Source organism: Mytilus trossulus, chromosome 9 (assembly GCF_036588685.1).
Source record: "Mytilus trossulus isolate FHL-02 chromosome 9, PNRI_Mtr1.1.1.hap1, whole genome shotgun sequence".
In the NCBI taxonomy this organism is placed as follows: Eukaryota; Metazoa; Mollusca; class Bivalvia; order Mytilida; family Mytilidae; genus Mytilus; species Mytilus trossulus.
In genome coordinates this window covers 52,872,870-52,896,988 of record NC_086381.1, presented here as the reverse complement: position 1 = coordinate 52,896,988, position 24,119 = coordinate 52,872,870, and the positions used below count along the sequence as shown (strand labels likewise).

Below are 24,119 nucleotides of genomic sequence, written 5' to 3'. Positions count from 1 at the left end.
TGGGAAAATTTATTCTCGATTTCCCAGAGATCCTGCTGTTAAAGGTCACTTTTATAAACTACAGCGCTTATATACTAAGGCACGAAAACACAAATACAGAGAGTACAAGCAGTCTTTGTTGAAGCAGATAGAAACACTGCACGAGGAAAACCCTAAGCAGTACTGGCAATTGATTGATGAACTTCAGGGTAAGGAAAAGGATGATAAAAGTGCATTAGTCGCACCATTTGATTGGTTGAATCATTTTAAAAATTTGACAGAACCAAAAGATGAGTTTAAAGAACGACTGCAATTTTTGGAGGAAAAGCTAAATATTCTTGAAAAAAGAAAGTGCTTTAATGAACTTGATAGTAGGATCTCTGAAACCGAAATATCTACTGCTTTGTCATCTTTAAAAATTAATAAAGCAGCAGGGTTGGATAACATCTCTAACAGTATGCTAAAATATGGTCAAACCTCTTTGTTACCTTGTTTACTAAAAATTTTTAATAATTGCCTCTCTTATGGAAAATACTCAGAACCCTGGACTATTGGCTACATATTCCCAATTCATAAAGGGAATGATGCATCTGATCCTAATAATTATAGAGGAATAACTATTACTGATGCTTTGGGGAAGCTTTTTAATAAAATTCTTGACACCCGTCTTTGCAAATTTTTAGATAAATATCAGATCATTAAAGATAGCCAAATTGGCTTCACAAGGAAAGCGCGACCATCTGACCATATGTTCATACTTAAGACCATTATCGATAAGTACTGTCATACTAAAGAAGGTAGAGTGTTTGCCTGTTTTGTTGATTTCCAAAAGGCCTTTGACACGGTCATTCATCCAGGTATAAAACTCAAGTTATTAAACATTGGGCTGGGTACAAATTTTTATAATATAATTAAGAGTATGTATGCCCAGAGTAAATCCTGTATTCGATTAAAGAATAGAGTTACATACCTTTTTCCAACTAAGGTGGGAGTGAAACAGGGAGATAATTTGAGTCCTAATTTGTTTAAAATATTTATAAATGATCTCCCTGATTATCTAGAAAAGTCACCTGATCCAGTCTTGGTTAACTCAAGCCAGTTCATTGTTTATTATATGCTGACGATATTGTCATTTTTTCTTCCTCGGAAAAGGGGCTTCAGTGTAAACTTGATCAATTAAATAATTATTGTAAAGATTGGTGTATGAAAATTAATCTAAAAAAAACTAAGGTGATGGTATTTAACAAAGCAGGCAGGCATATAAAACATAATTTTTATTTTAATGACATGTTGATAGATTGTGTTCAACATTGTAAATATTTAGGTATAACATTTAGTGCATCAGGATCTTTTTCCTTTGCTCAGAAGGAATTGTACAATAAGGCATTGAAAGCATTCTACAAGCTACGAAAGGACTTTTTATCACTGAATCCCAATATTAAAAACAGCCTCCATGTATTTGATCATACAATTAAACCCATTCTTTTGTATAGTTCGGAAATTTGGGGCTTTTTTAATCCTTTCAAAAAAAAATTAAATTCTCAGACTTATACAGTTGATCAAGCTTATCCTAAACTTTTTTCAGATAGATTACATATGAAATTTTGTAAATTATTACTAGGTGTGGTAGTCCATCAGCTGGTAGGGCAAAAATTCAGTTCTGTGTTACACCCCAGGGTACCGCAATTTTTTTGTATAAATTAAAAGAGTAATATCTGAAGAATATTTTAAGAGGTGTTAGACTTTTGAAAAAGTGTCCAAAAGGGGTTAAAAGGGGACTTATTTCAGGGTATATCAAACATTTTGTTTTGCACACTATTACAGAAAAATTTAAAAATAACCAAGCATTCAGTACTTTACTTTTTATTAAATGGAACACATCGTATCTTATTAAAACGCAGGCTAGTTTTTAACTATTTTTTAAATCGTAGAGGACCAAGAAAAAAGGGGGAGGGTCAATTTCTGTTTGTTTTGCTTACACTTCGTTGTAGTCCATCAGCTGGTAGGGCAAACATTCAGTTCTGTGTTAAACCCCAGGGTACCGCAATTTTTTTGTATAAATTTAAAGAGTAATATCTGAAGAATATTTTAAAAGGTGTTAGACTTTTGAAAAAGTGTCCAAAGGGGTTAAAAGGGGACTTATTTCAGGGTACATGTATATCAAAAATTTTGTTTTGCACACTATTACAGAAAAATTTAAAAATAACCAAGTATTCAGTACTTTACTTTTTATTAAATGGAACACATCATATCTTATTAAAACGCAGTCTAATTTTTAATTATTTTTTAAATCGTAGAGGACCAAGAAAAAAAGGGGGAGGGTCAATTTTCAAAAGACATGATTTTGAATGAAAAGAAGAATACGTACTAATTTTCTTGATAAAATGGTATATTGTTTTACATTGAAATATACAGCATAAAGTATATAAAGGCTGTTAAAAAAAATAAAGATAAGAAACAAAAACAACGAGAATCAACGACAAAACACAAACATAAGTAACAAGAAATGCACTATTTTGTGACAAATTTATACATCACATTCATGAATTAACTCGCATATTAAAACACACAAAACTGTCAGGGTTTCTAAGTTTCTTTTTTTTTTTATTTAACAACCGCATCACCACATTTTAAGGTCACGCAGAAAGTCAATCCATAGAATCATCATCAGTTTGGTCACCTGCATCTACCGAATTATCATCTTTTCCATCATCTTCATCGTCATTGTTAGCAATATCAACGATTTGATAATGCTTATATCTACAAGCTTTCGAGCATTAACATACAGCTATCTGTTCAGGATAAACCTTGTTGGACACATGAACATCTTTTTTGGCACAACCAACTTTACATGACCAGCACATCAGAATTACCAAACCATCTAACGCTGGTGGTTGGTCTAGCAAATTGATACTGATCATAGCGCTCTAAACAATCCAATCATAGTTGTTTGGCAACATACCAGTGTTGTGTTTAAGAGCAGATTTCCAAATCTTCGTCTGAAAGTTGGCTTGTTTGATGTGCTTTAACATTGCATCTTTTGCATTTCAAAACGTTCTGATCTTTATTTATCGATATTTTTAATTTCGTAGCCATATATAGAACACGAAAACCTCTCGAGTGTTTTGAAAACTCTTCGCCAACCTCTTCCAAGGTTTCACCAAGATGGAATAGACCTTCTGAAAACTCCACATAACGTGTCAGAAAGCCGAATGCTTTGCTTTTTTTCAATACCATACAAAAATATGATGATTTTTTTTTGTATCTCTAAGAAACCTTAGAGAGTAAAAAGTATTGCCAAACCCCACAACTGACTATTTGACGTTCGTTCAAAGCGTTGTTTGTCGATAAAATGACTTAACAATCGTAAGTCAATTACTTCATAGCTACAACACAAAATGTTATCAAGCACACCTTTATTGAGTTCAATAGAGTGCACCTTTTCTGAACGCAAACAAAATCACCTTAATTTGTATTTCTTTAATAAATATTTCGTTACACATTCACTTTATAAAATAATTTGTCTCACAAAAACATCATAAACCGACAATTAAATGTTTGTTAACAGTTGCAAAATGATAATGCTTATGTGGGAATACATTGTACATGTTGTATACTGAATCAAAGACGTTAATTTGATGATTTCCGGTATTTCACGAGTATTTGCACGTACATATATTTTATTAAATAATTCATATTTTAGACGATATATAAATACTACAAATGATTTAAACATTGCATAATGATTAATTCTCAAGTTTAATTAGCTAAAACGGGTAATTGTATAACGAATTTCTTTATGAAAGGTGAAAATAGGCCTTAATTTGAACCCTAAAAATCGGATTGTTGGTAATGTAAAAAACCTTTCATTTTAAACAAAAAATCTTCCGAGTTACATTTAATATGATAAGTTTTGTATCTCTTTAGTTGTTTAAACCTATACTTTATTTTTTTTTAATCGCTTTATATTAAAAAATTTAATTAAAAATTGCTTAGTCGTGATTGCTAAATGAGGGGACCATTGGGAGGGACGTTTTTAATCCTTTTTTGGACACTTTTTTTTTAGTCTAACACCTTGTATTTTATCAATTAGATAATGAAGTTGAATTCTATCAAAAAAAATCGCGGTACCGTGGGGTGTAACACAAACTCCTTAACTAGCGGGCTTTTGAGAACTAGCTGATGGACTATGGGGAAAAGAGCAACAAACCTTGCCACTCTTTCAGAACTTGGGAGATTTCCTTTACATTTTGATATCACCAAATCTATGATCAGATACTGGCACCGGCTTGAAAATTTGGGTTCATCCTTTCCCTTACTAAAAGATGCATATTTAGAGTCAAAGCTATTATTTGAATCAAAAATTCCCTCTTGGTATGGATCTTTAAACTATTTGCAAAAAAAAATTAATGGGGTTGACAGTCTAACCTTTGCCAGCAACTTTAGATTCAAAATTTTAATTAAAAAGTTTTTGTATGAGCACTATGAAATACAATGGAGAAACCAAATGCACAATTGTGCTGATGGGAAGCTTTGTAGCTATAGCACTTTTAAGACTCATTTTGGTCTTGAAAGATACCTTACTATATTACAATCACCTGAGCAGAGGAGAAATTTCACTCGATTGCGTATTTCTTCTCACAGACTAAGAATTGAACAAGGTCGCTATCAGGGTACTCTCCGACAAGACAGAATATGTCTCAGGTGCACCTCAAATGAAGTTGATGATGAAAAACATTTTTTATTCTCATGTACATCATCACAAGATAAGAGAAATTATTTGAATTCCACTATTGACTTACTATGCCCAAACTTTAAGCATTTGATTCCTAGTCAAAAACTGATATGGCTTCTTAATGAAGAGAATCTTGATATTTTGATATCTGTCTGTGAGTTAATTGATGAAGATAAAATATAACTTTAAAGATAAATATTTAATCAGGCTTTCTGCACTAGGCACAAGGTTGGCATGGTGGGGTACAGGACACATCGTACAAGTTCTATTACCTTCTTGTTTGCGATATTATTATTTTTTTTATTAAACTGGTAATATTTTATCTTTTTTGTAATTTGTGCACTTTGGCATGTCAATTAGCATTGTCCCTTGGTGCCTCTTGCAGTTGTGTCACTTTAAATAGTACTGACTCCTCTGCACCAGGCACGAGGATGACATACCATTTATGTGCAACTTCTTACAATATCTTACCATATCATTAATGTCCCGAAACACATTTTAATATGCACCCTCCATGCCATATAGCACCGTCCCTAGGTGCCTCTTGCAGTTCAGCTAGATATATTTAGACTACTCGCAGTATTCTTTTTTGTTACTTTCCAGAGGTGTGCCTGAGACAAAGGTTTTATATATATACTAATATGTGATAACTGTTGTTTCTTATTTGTGTTTGTAACTTGTGTTGTTTATTATATTTGTAAAAGAATATTATATTACAATGATATTATATTATGCTCCTTGTGAGCCCATTTTATGGAAATAAAGCATCTTCTTCTTCTTCTATATATTTATAAAGGATTTGAAAATTCAGAATGACATAAGATAAACAACATATCTGGTTTATTTTATACATTTATAAAGCACTTTACAAAAAGTATTTAGATGCAAGCATTGTTTCTTTGATCATTACCTTCTCCTAAATGATGTTATAAAGATCAATGGTAAATTTGTAGGATTCGTAGATTGAAATAGGTTTTTGAATAAGAATAAGAATAAGAATAGGTATATTGTTTTAAATTTTAAACTTTCAGAAGACAGTTGGAGCAGCAAAAACAATCAATATGATCAAGGGGACATAAATCTAGTATTTTGTGAGAATTATTCTTACTTTTGTGTTGTTTGCAAATTTTTGATACATTTGAACTCATATATGCAAAGAGAATCCAGTACAATTTGATATACAATAAGTGAAGTACCCAAATTAAAAAGAAAATTTCACAAAGGGAAACAACCCAAGGTAGGAGAAACAATCCAGGATTACTCAGGTTTTTTCTGCAAGGATAGGCATATTGGGAATGTGAATTGTGTCGGTTAAAGCAGGATGTTGGAATACTCAGATGTTGGATTAGGCAGGTTAATTACACTGTAGATTTTTTTCTCATATAGTTTTATAGGGAGGAATACAGTTTATTCCACCTTGTAAATGTTTCCCCTTAAAATAGGAAATCTTGGAACTGTGGAATATTTTGAAAGTGGGTAATTATAGAAGATGAACCTTTGTATTCTAGAAACTGCTGTTACTGTATTTTAATAGGCAGACAAAATGTCATTTGATACTTCAATATACAAAAAATCCAAAGAAAAAACCCAAAAAGTTTTAATAATTAGGAAGCTTTAATTTTTCAGACAAGAGTTTTAGTGACTCATGGAGTAAGATGGCTGCCATTTGTTGATAAAATAATTGTAATGATGGACGGGTCAGTATCAGAATGTGGGTCATACGATGAACTTCTATCACATGATGGAGCTTTTGCACAGTTCTTGAAGATGTACCTCATACAAACAGAGGATGAGGAAGAAGAGGATCCAGATGGTAGGTTCAAGGTCATATGAAAAACAAGGCAGATCTTTAGAGTAATAATTGACAATAATAAAAGTATTATGAAAACTTCATTTATTTCCCAGAAATACAACTGCTGACATTGCCAGATAAATATTATCTTATACAGTCAAACCTACCCTAACAGTCACCTCTTCCACGGTCATCTGCCTTAAACAGTCACTTTTACACCCTCTCAAACATTTTGTCTATAAAATAATTCAATTCAGTCATCACCCATTAATGTAGTCAGCATCACCTTATTTTACAACAATTTTGTCATTTTAACTTAACTACAGTCACCAGAATGTTTTTCATGTTTTTATGCCCCTTCTACGATAGTTAGATGTTTTCTGGTCTGTGCCTTTGTCTGTCCGTTCATTCATTTGTTCATTCTTTCGTCTGTTTGTTCATCCGGTCTGTTTGTCCCACCTAAGGTTAAAGTTTTTGTTCAAGGTAGTTTTTGATGAAGTTGAAGTCACATCAACTTGAAACTTAGTACACATGTTACTTATGATATGATCTTTCTAATTGTAATTCCAAATTAAAGTTTTGTCCCTAATTTCACGGTCCACTGAACATGGAAATGATAGTGCCAGTGGGGCATCTGTGTACTATGGACACATTCTTGTTAACAACTAAAATATCATCATGATGAAAAATATATGTATAAAAAAGAAGATGTGGTATGATTGCCAATGAGACAACTATCCACAAAAGACCAAAATGACACAGACATTAATAACTATAGGTCAATGTACGACCTTCAACAATGAGCAAAGCCCATACCGCATAGTCAGCTATAAAAGGCCCCGATAAGACAATGTAAACAATTCAATTGAGAAAACTAACGGCCTTATTTATGTAAAAAAATGAACGAAAAAAACATATATGTAACACATAAACAAACGACAACCACTGAATTTACAGGCTCCTGACTTGGGACAGGCACATACATAAATAATGTGGTATGTGTTCAGTCTCAAGGTAAAAATGAGAAACAGAACCCATTTGAAACTGAGATTGTGCATTAAGAGAGGAATATGTAAATTTTTCTTGTTCTTTCCCTTTAATATCCATAGAAAACCCTACTATCAAAATATTTTACCATGAATATTAACTAGTTTAAATGTTTTCTTCAATTTTTGTGAGTGCTGAATTCCACAATTTCTTATTTGTCTGCTCGGAGGAAAGATAACTCCATCACTGGAAAACACTGTGCCCCAATCTTGACCACTTGTGGAATCAGAATTTTTTTTCTCCCCATCTTCCTTTAGCGGTCACTTTTGTGACTTCCCATAAGTGACTATATTTGAATGTTTGCCATCAGAAATTTTGTTTCTAAAATTAGAAACGTGGTAATGCAAAGGGCCATAGTGTCCTATGATCACATATATTTGTTTTATAAGTGTTGATATTTCTGCAGTTAAATATTTGAAAGCACGTGAGTATATATCTCTGTTTTATTGCCAGTCACATGTTACAGTTGTTGAAATGTCACTTGTTACTACTAATAGATATTCCAGAAATAAGATTTTACAAACAATCCATTCTGTTTTGTATATGATTTTTTGTACCAAAAGTTCTGTTAATGTCCGGTACTGATAAATGTATAATTTGTAGCACTAAAATTATTTCTGGAATTTCCCTTTTCTTTATTTTGTTACAGTCCACTTTTAAGAGATGAGCAACAGTTTTACTAAAAAAATATTTGACCTTTGGTTGATCTCAGTGTTTACGACATCCTGAAGCAAAATGTTTTTTTTTAATTGCTTTTGTTCATACATGAATATTTAATGACAAGATCTTAAAATATATAAAAGTTAGAAGATGTGTTATAATTGCCAATGAGACAACTCTCCACAAAAGAACAAAATGACACAGAAATTCACAAGAAGAGGTCACTATCCCGCCTTCAACAATGAGTAAAACCCATACACCATATAAAATGCCACAAAATGACAAATGTGAAACAAATAAAACGAGAAAACTAATGACCTGATTTATGTTAAAAATAAGGAACAATAAACAAATATGATATACATACAGTAACAATCAACAATGACAGGCTCCTGACTTGGGACAGGCACATACATAATAAGGCAGGGTTAAACTTGCTGCCACTGAACCCCCCCCCTCCCCACTAACATGGGACAGTGGTACAACAGCACAATTCAAAAATGCAAAACAATAAATGAAAAAACAAATATGAGAAACAACAAAAAAATCCACTCAATAACAGGCTCCCAACTTAACAAATTTTTTTTTTATTTAATTTTAATTTTGTTGGGTGTTTTTCAAAATATTCATCTGTATGCTGCATTTCTTAAAAATGGTGATAACTTATATCCTGCATTTATGTCCATTTACCAACAATTGCAATGATAAATGTACACAAAAATTACTGGATAAACACCATGGAAAAAAAAAAAAAAAAAAAAAAAGATAACATGAAAACATTTCAAACTAACTTATGAATAAAAATAAAACTGACAATTCAATGCCCAAAAATATGAAGACAGGGCAAAGACGATGAAGTCATCTGAGATACTTTATGTATATTTTCTTTACAATATTGTGATGAAATTTTGAAAGATCTCTATTATTGTTGTTTTATTTTTATTTCAGAGAAGGAAATAAAAGCTAAGATATTACAAAGACTGACATCAATAACATCCGAGGATGATGAATCTGATAAGTAGGTCATTTACTGTGTATTCACACAGGAGTTTGAAATCCTATCAATAACGGGGTAAAAATATACCAAAGTCGACTATCATAGTAGAGCTTCTCTCGTAGATTAACCACGATTTTGAATGTTTACAAAGTAATTTTTTTATGATGACTTTGGCACAACATGAAATCAAACATTCCTGAAAAAAACAAATATTCATCAATCCATGAAAACTGGTACCAAAAAAAAATGAATCCATAGTATACCAATTGTATAAAATTGTACAGATTCAAGCATGAAATAAATTAGGTGCACTGTACAATAAAAAAAACAGTAGAAAATAATAATCTCAAAGAAATACCCTGCATAATATGTGGATAGATATAGGAATGTGGTGCGAGTGCTAATGAGACAACTCTCCATCCAAATAACTATATATAAAAGTAAACCATCATAGGTCAATGTCCACCCTTCAACAGGAAGTCTTGGCTCACACCCAACAACAAGCTATAAAGGGCCAAAAAATTACTAGCTTAAAATCATTCAAACGGGAACACCAATGGTTTAATCTATATAAAAAAAGAGAAATGAGAATCACATATAAATTACATAAACAAACGACTACTACTGTACATCAGATTCCTGACTTAGGACAGGTGCAAACATTTGCAGCGGGAAACCATATTTGTAGAAGAAAAGTGAAGAAAATATTATCTGAGGTGAACTATGAGAATAAAGGTAGATAACTCTGGCTTCTTAAAGAATCTCATTATTTAGTTTTTGAAATTACAGAAATGAAAACAAATCTTAAAACCTTTTATGCCAATTATATTGCCAAAATAAATGTCATCACGTTATCTGAAAATTTCAATGCAAGCTTTGTTGCTTATTTATGATAACCTATGAGTGTTGAAGGAATATCCTAATTGACGTTTGATTTATGAGCAAACATTTCTTAATCACATCAAATTCTGTAGAATATATATTTTTGCTAGACGATCTTAGAGGATAATGCATTGTATTCATTGCATATAATGAGCAAAAAGTGTATCCCATTTAAGTTTTTTATTCATAAAATTAAATTACTTTGCTTTCAGGGCTGTGCTGTCAGAAACAGATGACAAAAAAATCTTGAAAAGATTAATTTCAAAAGATGTAGAGCATCCTAAAAGCCCTGAATTACAAAGACTCAAGTCTAAAGAAGATGAAATAAAACAGGAGGAGAAGAAATCTACAGGAGACAATAAGCTGATTACAGATGAAAAGATGGAGGAAGGAAATGTAAGTTTTCCATGGGGGTTAATGAAATACCTTGGCATTGATAATGAAGTATAATTGAGAATGGAAATCGGGAATATTTCAAGGAGTCAACACCCCAGCCAAAGAGCAGTTAACAGCCAAAGGCCACCAATTGATCTTCAACTCAGCCACAAAATCCCACGCCCAGTGGTTGGCCTCAGCTGGCCTCTAAATAAAATCATGTACAAGTTCAGTGAAAATGAACTTCACACTAAACTCCAAATATAAAAAAGAAGATGTGGTATGATATCCACAAAAGATCAAAATGTCTAAACATTAACAACTATAGGTTGTTTCAAAACATTTTATAAGTGAAAACATACAAGACTAACAAAAGCCAGAGGCGTCTGATTTGGGACGGGTGCAAAAATGCGGCAGGGTTAAACATGTTTTCTGAGATCTCAACCAATACACACTGTAAAACTCAGTGCCTTGTAATGTTGCATTACCACGTAGATATAGATTCAAAAACTGCAACAAGTGTGTAATGGTATTTTTCTACTGGAGACAGTTTAATTTTAATATTTAAAGCGCAAGGCTTTGCCGAGCTTTTTAAATAGTTAAAATTTAACTGTTGAGAGTGGAGAAATATCATAATACACGAGTCATAGTGGTAGAATCTGTTTCTTTAATGATTTTCATCCTTCTTTTTCAAAGATTTGAAGAAAGTTGTGTACTTTTTATGTGACGTCATCAGACGTGGTCGGCTTTTTTCATGACGTCACAATAGGAAAAAACAGAAGAAACAAAGAAAATTTAAAGTCACAATAAAATTTCGTGCAATCATTTGCTGAGAACAAATTTTCACTAGAGATTAGAAATATTTTTCTCACACAGTTAGGAAATGTGAAAATAGCATGAAAATTAGAGAAAAACAATTAATGACATTGCTGATGATTTTGTTAGAATTCATCATAAGCTAAAAATGTGCGTCTGTTTTTATCAAATGACCTGTTAATAATTTAACATTTAACATTTATTATCTTTTTGATTAAAAAAAAAGTGGAATATATATACCTAAATAAGGTATTGTTATTTCAGCTACTGCCATGTTATTTCAGCTACTGCTATGTTATTTCAGCTACTGCTATGTGTATTTCATTGCTATGCCACTATATCATTACACATACACACATGTGTGTTTATATTTCAGGTAAGACTAGGTGTGTTTGGTACCTATGCTAGAGCACTAGGTGTACCATACACATGTATCATCTTGATACTGTTTGCCATGAATCAAGCGACCTCTGTATTTGGAAATATTTGGCTGAGTCAGTGGACATCAGATAAAACTCTGACCAACAGGTCACTAGAATCTAACAGTACAGTATACAGGGAGAGAAATGACTACTATTTAGGGGTATATGGTGGAACAGGAATAGCTATAGGTAATTTTTATATTTTATGTTAATTAGATGAACAGATTTTTTAGCATCTTCTAATAGCTTTGCCTGTAAGTTGACTGTTTTGGTTCCTTTGTCTGTCGATCTGTCAATTTAAACAATACAGTTAAAGGATTGAAAGAAACCATGTTTCAACATAGATTTTTTTACCTCAACTGTAGGCAGAATGAATTTTTTAAGTGTTACCTTTAATTGACTGTCTGTCCTTCCTATCAAATAAGAAGAAATCTGAGGCAAAAAAAATCTGGGTAACTATCCTGTGTTTGATTCGGAGCAGATTTCAAAGCATGAACACTTTTTTAGGATGTATAGTCATATTATATATAACTTGATAGTTTTCTTCTTTTCAGGTAAATTTTTATTGTCTTACGTGACCAAAACTTGATATTTTTTCTTCTTTACAGGAATATTTTTATTGTCCTATGTGACATTATTCATGTTAAGATCAGTGGCAGCTTCGAGAAAGCTCCACCATGAAATGTTACACAGTATCATCAGAGCACCAATGTTTTTCTTTGATACCACACCAATTGGTAGAATAGTGAACAGATTCTCAGCAGATATTGAAACAATAGACAACGAGTTGCCCTGGACAGTTCAGATGTTTTGGGATACTGCCTTTATGGTTGTTGCTACATTTGTTGTGATATCTTATGGTACTCCTCTTTTCATGACTGTGATTGTACCATTTGCATTCTTCTATTTTCTTGCTCAAGTAAGTCTTCCGATATTGGAACTAGTGTTAAATAATCTTTTTACTTTAGAGAATTTATATAGACATTAATAACATGCTTATGAATAAAACCAGATGTTTGGGATGTTTTAATTAGAAAGTCCCCAAATGACTTAATAAAAACCTGATAGACACATGAATTCTTGTAAAGGAGTAGGTCCGGTAAGGACCGATTTTGGCCTCAAATTTCAGTTTCATCTGACGAAAGATGTTGACCACTTTTTAAACACTTAAATGTCTATTTCATTTGATTCGATTATTTTTTGTGAAAGATTTTAACTCATTTAGTCATAAAAAACGATCTGATTCAAGCTAATATATGAAAAATCTACCAAATATGGGAAAAAATGTCACTTTTCAGATGGTTTTTGTTAAAAATGAAAGTGGCCGCATTCGTGTTCATCCTCAATCTTTATATATGTTATGTTTTATCATCAAATACAACTTCCATTTTAATATTTTGGATGAACACGAATGCGGCTTCTTTCGTTTTACCCGGAAACCGTCTAAAATTTAACTAAAATGCTTGAATTTGGATGATTTCAGTAATTTAGCATGACTTAATGGTGCTAGTACTCAATGTATGTGCATTGTATTGCCAAAAACAGCCAATATTTATGTAGCAGAACCATTCTTCTATCCAATAAATAATTAAAAGTTTACATTTTAACAATTTTGTAAAACTGCTATATTTTGGGGCCAAAAAGGGCTCTTACCGGACCTACTCCTTTATATGTAATATTTGTAATTAAACTATTACAATGTTGTATTTGTACTCATGGTGTTAAGAGAAAAAGATATGTTATATTTGTAATAAAACTATTACAATGTTGTACTCATGGTATAGAAAAAAAAATATATGTAATATTTGTAATAAAACTATGACAATGTTGTACTTGTGGTGTAACAGGTTTGCTCTGTGGTCAGGTTGTTGCTGCTTTGACACATTCCCCATTTCCTTTCTCAATTTTATTGCTATTTGCAGAACAAGAGGTAAAAAATATTCTTTCTTAATATGTAAAACTACCAATCATTTAGGTATTGAATGTATTAATTTAAACTACAGAGCAGCCATTTTTTTTGTTATTCCAAGAATGATTGAGATTCCTTTTTTTGCAGGACTATTTTTTTGCAGAGACCATATCTAGAATTGGTTGTTTTTGTTGGTGTAAATAATGTTATGTAATTTTTTATTATAGAGATTTTATGTAGCCACATCTAGACAGTTAAAAAGACTTCAGTCTAAGACGAGATCACCCGTATATAATCATTTTGGAGAAACTGTCTCTGGGGCAAGTGTGATCCGAGCTTACGGAGCGCAGGAAAGATTCATTGAAACTTCTGATCAGAGAATAGATATGAATCAGAGATTTAGTTATGCCAGTATAACTGCCAATAGGTTGGTTTTAGATTATATATAGGTTTTGATTGATACAATGTGAGTAAGACTTACTTCCCTTTTGTGGCCATGTTAGAGATCTGTTCAAATGCCTTCATAAATACTCATAAATCAGCCAAATTCAAAGTATTTTATTGACAGCTAGATTTTTGTTTCTCAGTAAAATAATATGAAGTTTATGTTTACTTTTTAAGTTCATTATATATTAAATTCTGTTTTTTAAACTAGGGTATACATAGTAACTGAGAGTGATTTCATGAAATATTGAATATTAAATTCTGTTTCTACATATTTGGTGGTTTGAAACAGGTTTGTTTGTGTTATATTGATATACTGTATCTAAAACTAGGGTAATAACTTCAAAGCAAATTTTGTTATTATATTTTTACATTTAATTATTATACAGATGGCTTGGAGTAAGACTGGAATTCCTTGGTAACTTAACAGTATTCTCTGCAGCCATATTTGCTGTTATATCTGTTATAAAAGGGGACGGCATCGATGGAGCTATTGTAGGTCTATCCATCTCATATGCCTTACAGGTAAATATGTTGTAGAATAAAAAGAGATGTGGTCAGAGTGCCAAGGAATCAACTATTCACCAGAGTTCAAAGAATCACCATGGGGCATTCAACAATGAGCAAAATCTGCACAAAACCATATGAGCAAAACCTGCACAGTTTTAGTTAGATATAAAAAGTTATAACCCGGACTTCAATAAATGTAAAATTGTATAAAGGACAAATCCAAAAAGGACCTACAGCAAACATCAAGTTTAATTTATATAGGTTTAGAATAACCAAAAAATGTTGAAAAGGCTTCATATAAATCATAGAAAACTTTTTAAAAAGATGAAAAAAATCCTTGTTTATATTTGTGCATTTCAATTTAATAGACCTATCTCAAGTAAATTTTTTATGAATGATTCATACTGGTTGACTTTAGATCAATCGGTGTAAATGAAGTCATTGAACAATAGGTTCTTACTGAGATGTAATATTAGACATGAACACTGTGACAAAGATAATGTACATGAAAGTGCATGAATTCAATAATTTGATTTCAATCTTGTGTAAATTATCCTCCGATTATTGCCCTTTTAAACTTTTTACTGTTCTACCACACTGTATAACAAATATATTTTATGAAAAATATAGCACAATTAAGCTGAGACTATTATACTATCTTTAGTATAATAGTCCCAGAATAAGGTCAGTAATCATAGGAACAAAGCTTAAAACATTACATCATTTTCTGTGAAGGTATTATATCAGTGATAGAATTTATTGGTTTGATTTAACAGATTACAGAAAACTTAAATTGGTTGGTAAGGATGACTAGTGACCTGGAAACCAACATTGTTTCTGTTGAAAGGGTTAAAGAATATACAGAAATCCCTTCAGAGGTAGTATATTAACTTGTTTGTATTTTATCATTAGCTATAAGAGGCTCTTAGGATGACAAAATATGAAGCAATAGACAACTTTCGAGTTCGACACATTTCGGTCAAAAACTTTGGTTTTAGTGAACGTCACTCGTGTGTTTAGGTTCGTCATCACTTTGGTGTCCATGTTGAGCGAGTGGTTAAAAAACCATAAAAGCTATATTGCACGAATTATTCAGCAAATTATATTCTCATAACTGACAATCTGCACTGCTGTCATTAGGGAATTGTGATTAAGTTCTAACTAACTTTATTTCTGGTTTATTCTGCACAATGCCGATCATTAACATGCTTGATGAACATTTGTAGTGCAGGCATACAGGCTAGCCCCTCTATCTTGTAAATGATGTGACAAAGCCGTGTATAATTGACGAGTTTTTTTCGGTGACGGATGAACTCGAAAGTGGTCTATTCAAAAGAGAAAACCAACAGTCTGATTCATACTTTAATACACTATATGTGAAAGCAATTATCACAACAATACTTTCGAGATTCAGTGCCTACAAAATACATGCATGCCTCATTTGCTCTTTTATTTTCTATGTTGAGGGGACTGTGCAATTGGGGTTAAACTCTAAATTTAGAATTTGAATTTGAAAGATCCTAGCTTAGGGAACATGTGAACTAAGTTTCAAGTTGATAGGACTTCAAATTTATCAAAAACTACCTCAACCAAAAACTGATGGACGACAAAATGGACACACAGACCAAAAAAACATAATGTCTCTAGATGAGGCATGAAAACACTTTGTCAAACATCACCCTATTACCACCACTGAAATACTTGGTGCTTGATTCGAACAGGAAAATAAAGAACCTAGCTGGTACAGTGTTGCAATATAAACACAACACAAGTCAGAATTATAAAAGACAGTTCGAAAAAGATGCTAACTAAGCACAAAAACAATTGCATAGATAAAAAACATAAAAACAGTGACAAAGGCAAAAGATAGAAAGTATGAATCTAAGAGTACTCTCAGTCCCTTATAGCTAGTTCATTATCTCTAAGATAAACCATTTTCTCAATAGGTATAGGAAGATATGGTGTGAGTGCCAATGAGACAACTCTCCTTCCAAATGACAATTTAAAAAAAGTAAACCATTATAGGTCAATGTACTGCCTTCAACACGGAGCCTTGGCTCACACTGAACAACAAGCTATAAAGGGCCCCAAAATTACTAGTGTAAATCCTTTCAAAAGGGAAAACCAACGGTCTAATCTATATAAAAAAACATGTATAAATTACATAAACAAAGACTGAAATGTTAAACTTGTCCATGCCAAAGGGAGTAGGTGTAACATGATGCAATGTTGAAAGCAGTCTCTCTGAATAAAGTGTGACATTTTGCAATGCCAAAATATATGTATTGACACATAAATGTTCATAAATGAATAGGAATCCAGGTTAAGTTATGTATAAACTTATCAAAATAAATACTGTGTTTAAAGAAATTACTACAAAATGTTAAATTGATAACCATTGAAAATAAGTTTATTTAAAGTCGTGGATTGTATCTTAATTTATCAGCTTTATAAACAACTTCACCATACAAGTTAGGATTTGATATCCAATTTGTAATAAGATTTCTATAGACAAATCTTTTGTACATGTACCATTCATTATATATTTTATGCCCCATTTATTATGCCCCATTTATTGGCATTATATATGTTTTCTGGTCTGTGCATCTGTTTGTCTGTCCGTTTGTCTGTCTGTCCTGCTTCAGGTTAAAGTTTTTGGTCGAGGTAGTTTTTGATGATGTCCAATCAACTTGAAACTTAGTACACATGTTCGTTATGATATGATCTTTCTAATTTTAATGCCAACTTAGAGATTTTCCCCCCATTTTCACAGTCCACTGACCATAGAAAATGATAAGGTAAATGGGGCATCTGTGTACACTTAAGACACATTCTTGTTTTAATTTAATATGAATGTACAATTTAAATTTGACTGTAGGCCAACCTTGTGACTAACTACAGACCATCCCCTGACTGGCCACAGAATGGTGTAGTAGAATTTAAGAGATATTCTACCAGATATAGAGATGGATTAGATCTTGTACTGAAAGGAATCAATACACAGATTAATGCTGGAGAAAAGGTAAGAGATTTGAGATTGACATATAACCTATGAAAAAAAATTTAATGCACCTTATGTACAACTAATTCCAGTCTGTTATTTGTGATTTACATAATTCTATTTCAATATCTGTTATTTGTGATTTACATAATTCTATTTCAATATGTGTTATTTGTGATCTTTACTGATAAACAGTCGGTGTTATTACACTGATCCAGTTGAGTGTATAAAATGTCCATACTTTAGAACAATACATAATTTATTTGGATACAGTGGATAATTTCTAATCATACAAAAATTCTTTTATTTATGTAAATAAACATGAAATCTTATGGAAAATGAATTTATATTCACACCATGCAATTAAGTGGGTCTCATTGGGGTCTAAGCGTGACGCGGTATTGCCGATTTTTTGTAAGCGTGACACTTGAAGTCAAATTATTGTGGTGTGAAAACGGGAAATGATGTCTTGCGGGACCAAGGAAATGACAAAAAAATGAGAATTGCTTACATACATAGTGTTAGCGGGATACGGGAATCTGACAAAACAGTAAGCGGGATCCGGGATTGGAACCCCCCCAATGAGACTCCCAATTAACAGAACAGTGATGATATTGTATTCACCTATTAAATTAAATTGTGTTTTTTTATAATTTATTGAAAGACAGAGAGCAGGTTGTTAACCCTTGCAACTTTTTACTTCTAGGTTGGAATAGTTGGTAGAACAGGGGCAGGTAAATCTTCCCTAACATTGGCACTGTTCCGCTTGATTGAACCAGCCTCTGGGAGAATTATTGTTGATGAAGAAAACCTGTATATCATGGGTTTACATGACTGCAGATCGAAATTAACAATTCTACCTCAGGTAAAAATAAATGTATAGTTTAGCAACCTGAGTGAAATGATAAGAGTACTGTTACATGTTTCTTTTTGCAGGGTTTGGAATGACCTTTTGATCCGAAAAAATTAGAAACCATGCTTTCACTTTTGATTTTACGGAAACAAAAGCTAAACAAAAGATGGTAAAAGTTACCTTTTCTTGTTCATTGTACACATGCTTGTAGAATTACTCTGTATATTGAAACTATCACGTAATAATACATAGATTTATAATAAGTTTGCCAATGAAATATCCTGGTTTTATTAGTAATTTACTATACAGGGAAGAACCTTAGTGCTATTGTTTTAAACATTTAGGGGCTTGTTAACCTTTATTAGTCAAAAAAGTATCTGAAGTTGGTAAAAAAGTTTGGAATAATTAAATTTTAAGAACCATGAATGTACATAAGAAATTACGTTTGTCCTTAAAAAAAAACCCAACTTATTGGCTAGAAACTAGATTTTTGTAATCTTGTTTTATAGATAAAGGAGGCTCCCACAGGGTACCCCCCTCAGGTCGCAAGGTTGCTTTTAAATTCGCCGAGAGGTCGTTTTTAAGGGAAATGTACAGGTTGCAGGTCGTTTTTCCCAACACAGAGGACAGAAGTCGGTCGGAGGTCGTTTTTTCCAAATTTTACAGGTCGCAGGTCGTTTTTAGAAGACCCTCAGGTCAAAAGTCGCCTCTAAAAAGCCCAGAGGTCACAGGTCTTTTTTGACCCTGCGGCAGCCTCATAAAGGGATATTTTTGTTGAAGGTGTCTGGAAATTTCTTAAGTAATATCTTGAATTTCTCTAGAGTTATTTCTTTGATAGTTAAAGACCTTGAATGATTTGCTTTTCTTTTTAAATTATTGGACTATATCCTAGGGTGTTGAAGAGATTTTCTTAAGAGCATCTATCCCTTATTCAATCTTTTACTTTTATGAAAGTGAATAAATTGTAGAAGAAACTTTTATTATTATTTGAGGGATTTTTATGATTTCAGTGAAATTTTCATTTACTTATTAAGACATCCAACATTTTCTTTCTTTCGGATCTTATTTGTGAATTATCTTTTATGATAAAGGTCAAATATTTTAACAAACCCTTTATTATTTCAGGACCCTGTGTTGTTTTCTGGCAGCTTGAGAATGAATTTAGATCCAATGGATGAATACAAAGAGACAGACTTATGGAAAGCTTTAGAACATGCACATCTTAAAGAATTTGTACAAAATCTACCTCAGAAACTGGAGTATGACTGTGGGGAGGGAGGACTTAATCTCAGGTGAATAACTTCTACAAGGGTATTCCTAAAGGTCATCTTATAATTTGTGATGGAGGGGGTGTAAAAGGTTGAACCAAAGTATTGATTTTATGTTGAAATGGTTAAAAAATATAATGGATCTTTTAATACTTTCCAACATATAATATTAAGAATTATCTTTTTTTTTTCAATGGTCATTCATAGACCAGAAATGTTTTCTGAAAATATATCATAAGAGTGATGGAATGACCAGTTATATAAAAATTGACAAATTGAGAATTTATATTTATTGATCTGAATTTTTTGTGTTTAAGAATTGGTAAAATTAGCTTAATTGTTATTATCGTAATATTTACGTTTTTTTCCAAAATATTATTGACGGTAGAACTGACATGTTTTATTACTAAAACAGATAACAAATAAGAAAAAATGATGTCAATGAAATGAATGTAACCAAGTTTACATTTTTCAGTGTTGGTCAGAGACAATTAATTTGTTTAGCTAGAAGTCTATTAAGGAAGACTAAGATACTGGTACTTGATGAGGCCACTGCAGCAGTTGACATGGAAACTGATGATCTTATCCAGCAGACGATTAAACAAAAGTTTGCTGATTGTACTGTTATAACCATAGCTCATCGTTTGAATACAGTCATGGATTATGATAGGTATATTTTTGCTAGATATTTATTTTAATTCCCCTGCAACACTGTACTTTGAACTCCTTTTTGCCTTGCAGTTTAAACCAAATTTATAGTTTTCTGCTTCAAACATTTTGACTACTTGTGACACATATTTTATCTAGGAACTATTTCTTTTATACATTTTAAAAATGTTTATGTATATTTTTTCATAGTTTACATGTGTGCGTTAAAAAATAAGCCAAAATATGTCAAGACTGGCAAAGATAACCATTCCTTGGCAATTGTCTCTCTGAATGAATGAACCTTTTAAATTACAACAATGCGTTTCTATGAACATCATTACGAATATATCTGTGTATTACTTCCCTGTATAGATATTTTTACATTACCTATATAAAGCTCCATTACAATGGTATAGGCACATTTTAGAAAATAAAATTTTACATTTCAGAATCATGGTCTTGGACAAGGGTGAAATAATGGAATTTGATTCTCCAAATGAATTGCTGAAGAACACTGATGGACTGTTCTATCAGTTAGCTAAAGACGCAGGAATTGTGTAAGAATTTAAAAAAATTCTGAAAGAAAAAAAAGAGATTATGGTAAAGCTGAATAAGATGGTATTGGTGATTTACAATTGTATAAATCACAATGTGTATTCTGTTGTCTAGTAGATTTATATTTTTGAAGTATTAGTGTTAATGACAAAAAAATATCAAATGTAAGAAAAGGGTCATACAAGGATGTCTATATAGAGTTGTTTGATATCTACTGTGTTATAAAAGTCTTATGCTATATCCTTGATTATGCTATTTAGTTGTCAATTTACTAAAATCAAAATCTCAGCCACATACTTTTGGCCCATTTCAATAGATCTGTTTAAAAATATTGTATACCTATAGAATAGTTTTATTTACTTTATAAATATATCTGCTTTCTATATCTGATTTCTTTCAACTTGCAGCATGCTTTTTGGGATATTTTGTATGACATAGATTATATACTTTTATAAATGCAATGCAAAAAATTATTTAGAACTGATAGATAAATTTACTATAAAAAAACAACTAATGCATAAAATAAATGTATTCTCAGATATGATTAAATAAGTGAATGTGTACCTCAGTTTAAAATTTATAATACAACTGATTTAGCCTTTTTATATGGTAAATACTTGATTTTGAAAATTAAACAAACTTGAGCAACCTTCTGCAATCTAAACAGAGTTTTATATTTTGTTTTTAAATTTGTTATATCTGTATTCTTTTTTTGCAGACCATTTTGATAAGGTAAAACAAAAATGATCTAATTTGTTATTATTGTTCAAATCTTTCTTACCTCAAAAGTTTTTGCAGCAGTTAATTAGACATAATATTCTTGTAATTATCATATTTTCACCTTATATGTATAATATTTTTTTATAAATATTCATATATTGACACATATCAGTTATAAATATTTTGACCACCATATTGTCTGCAGATATGTCTCTAACATGTACTTTAGAGCTGACCATTTCTCAAACAGTATGTTATTTGATGAAGTAAAATTTTCATAGTTGTTAACTAACACATGATTAATGATTTACTTAATTTTTGATTAGGTCTTTCATAGAACATGTAATTGATTTTTGTTGAGCCTTAGACTTTAGTCGAAAAAGCAAGACTAAGCGATCCTACATTCCGTCATCGTCGGTGTCGTCGTCAGCGTCCACACATATTCACTCTGTGGTTAAAGTTTTTGAAATTTTAATAACTTTCTTAAACTATACTGGATTGCTACCAAACTTGGAGAGAAGCTTGTTTATGATCATAAGATAGTATCCAGAAGTAAATTTTGTAAAAATAAAATTCCATTTTTTCTGTATTTTACTTTTAAATGGACTTAGTTTTCCTGCAGGGAAACATTACATTCACTCTGTGGTAAAAGTTTTAAAATTTAAATAACTTTCTTAAACTATCCTGGGTTTGTATCAAACTTGGACAGAAGCTTATTTATGATAATAAAATAGTATCCAGAAGTAAATTTTGTATAAAGATAACTCCATTTTTTCTGTATTTTACTTTTAAATTGACTTAGATTTTCTTGCAGTTAACATTACATACAGTCTGCAGTTAAAGTTTTCAAAACATTTATTAGATTCATTAACTATCCTAGAGTTTTACCAAACTTGGACAGAACCTTTTGAAAAACTGTTTACAATCATGCATGTTATTTGGAACAATTTCAGATTCTGTTAAATAAAATTAAAATTTGTTGTTTAAAGAATTGTTTTATCCTTATTGACAGCACATGTCAGTTTTCTTATTTCATATTTCATATTTATTTAGATTTTTAAGATGTTTTTGTTAACTTGTCTGTCTTTTCATTGTCTTTTTCTTCTTTTTTCACTATCATAGTGTTGTCAGTTTATCATCTGTTTTTTTTAGTAAAAAAAAAATCATTCAAAAAACATTTATGGCAAAATTGCTCATAGATAGTTAAAATTTTGAGTTATGCTCTTAACACCTAATGTATCCTCGCATTTTGTCTGCCTCCACTTTAAGGATTCAAAACTCAACATAAATGTGAATATAATTTCATGCTTTAGATACAGCTAAAAGTTTTTTTCTTTGGTTAGTTTTTCTTTGGTTAATTAGTCACATTAAAAGTATTAAAAGTATCACTTTTTATACTGTAATCAGCCTTAAGATTTGTTTATATTGATTTTGTATTAGTTCATATATAATAGTTTTTCTTTATTTATACATATTGCAATGTTCTTTGGATCTTTTGTTCCAGTCTATACCATTAGAAAGTGCCATAATATAGACATAATTTAATTTATTGAAGTAAGATCTTTTCTTTATAAATAAAGATGTTATTTAGATATAGATTTAACTCAATTTATTATAAGTGAAAGCTTCTTTTTTTTTTTAAGAAGAAAGTCTTTGTTTATATTGTTGTTTGAATTAACAAAACATATTAACATAAATTTATATTTGACAAATGAAGACATATTCAAGCTACCGGTAGATAACTAATTCCAATACTTCAGTTGAAACACCTGTAAAAATTCTCCCCCTTTACCAAAAAAAACAAATGCTTAATATTCATGAGCTTTGGTTCCATCATGACATACATCTTCTTATTTTAAATCATCTTAAATCGGGTTGAATGATACCAATAAATGTACATATCGGTTTAATCTTCACCTGTGGTTTGTGAAATATAGACAATGTTGAAAATAGATGTACTGCACAAATTAAATAATCGAGAAACTATTCAAGATAATTTTTGTATTAAATGAAAAGGGTATGGAATGCTAGCCAAAATCTGTCATTGAGATACTGGATACAGTTTAGATGATGAAAAGATAAAACCTGAACATTTGCATACAGGTAGATAATTGGATTAATCTTATACTTTTCAAAAGACATGTGCCATGCATTATTTGACTGTTTATTCGTGGAATAAAGGACAAGCTATGATATAGGATAAATAGAATTCATTTAAAAATTGAATGCTTCTTTTTGTGACTTTATTGTGGTGAAAAAGCATTGACCGAAGTATATTTTGTATGAAGCACAGAAGCGCTTCATTCTAAATATCAGCGCATGGTCAATGCTTTTACAACCCTATGAAGTTACAAAAAGAAGCATTCAATACTTATAATTACATTTTTTAGCTAGGATCATGAAAACATGACTTTTATGTAGTTTTTATTTAATTCACCTGTGCACTTTATTGTGGGACCTCATGTTATCATGAATGATACGTTTTATTGAGTAATGCAATTGCTTA

At 31.3% G+C, this 24,119-nt stretch overlaps 1 protein-coding gene across 2 annotated transcripts in view; it reads left to right on the top strand.

The window, feature by feature from the left end:
• The window catches only part of LOC134683105 (multidrug resistance-associated protein 1-like), a 41,837-nt gene extending 20,450 nt beyond the window's left edge, over positions 1–21,387 (top strand). Inside the window, exons 16-29 of one of the 2 annotated variants that reach the window (XM_063542190.1) lie at positions 6,341–6,527; positions 7,960–7,977; positions 9,162–9,231; positions 10,305–10,488; positions 11,660–11,894; positions 12,314–12,624; positions 13,842–14,041; positions 14,448–14,583; positions 15,345–15,446; positions 17,447–17,590; positions 18,276–18,434; positions 19,548–19,714; positions 20,166–20,360; positions 20,788–21,387. In XM_063542190.1, coding sequence (XP_063398260.1) covers positions 6,341–6,527; positions 7,960–7,977; positions 9,162–9,231; positions 10,305–10,488; positions 11,660–11,894; positions 12,314–12,624; positions 13,842–14,041; positions 14,448–14,583; positions 15,345–15,446; positions 17,447–17,590; positions 18,276–18,434; positions 19,548–19,714; positions 20,166–20,360; positions 20,788–20,899 — 2,220 coding nt within the window. In that variant the 3' untranslated portion in view covers positions 20,900–21,387. The remainder of the gene's footprint in view (positions 1–6,340; positions 6,528–7,959; positions 7,978–9,161; positions 9,232–10,304; positions 10,489–11,659; positions 11,895–12,313; positions 12,625–13,841; positions 14,042–14,447; positions 14,584–15,344; positions 15,447–17,446; positions 17,591–18,275; positions 18,435–19,547; positions 19,715–20,165; positions 20,361–20,787) is intronic. The other variant, XM_063542191.1, reaches the window with a different exon arrangement.
• Positions 21,388–24,119: the final 2,732 nt, after the last annotated feature.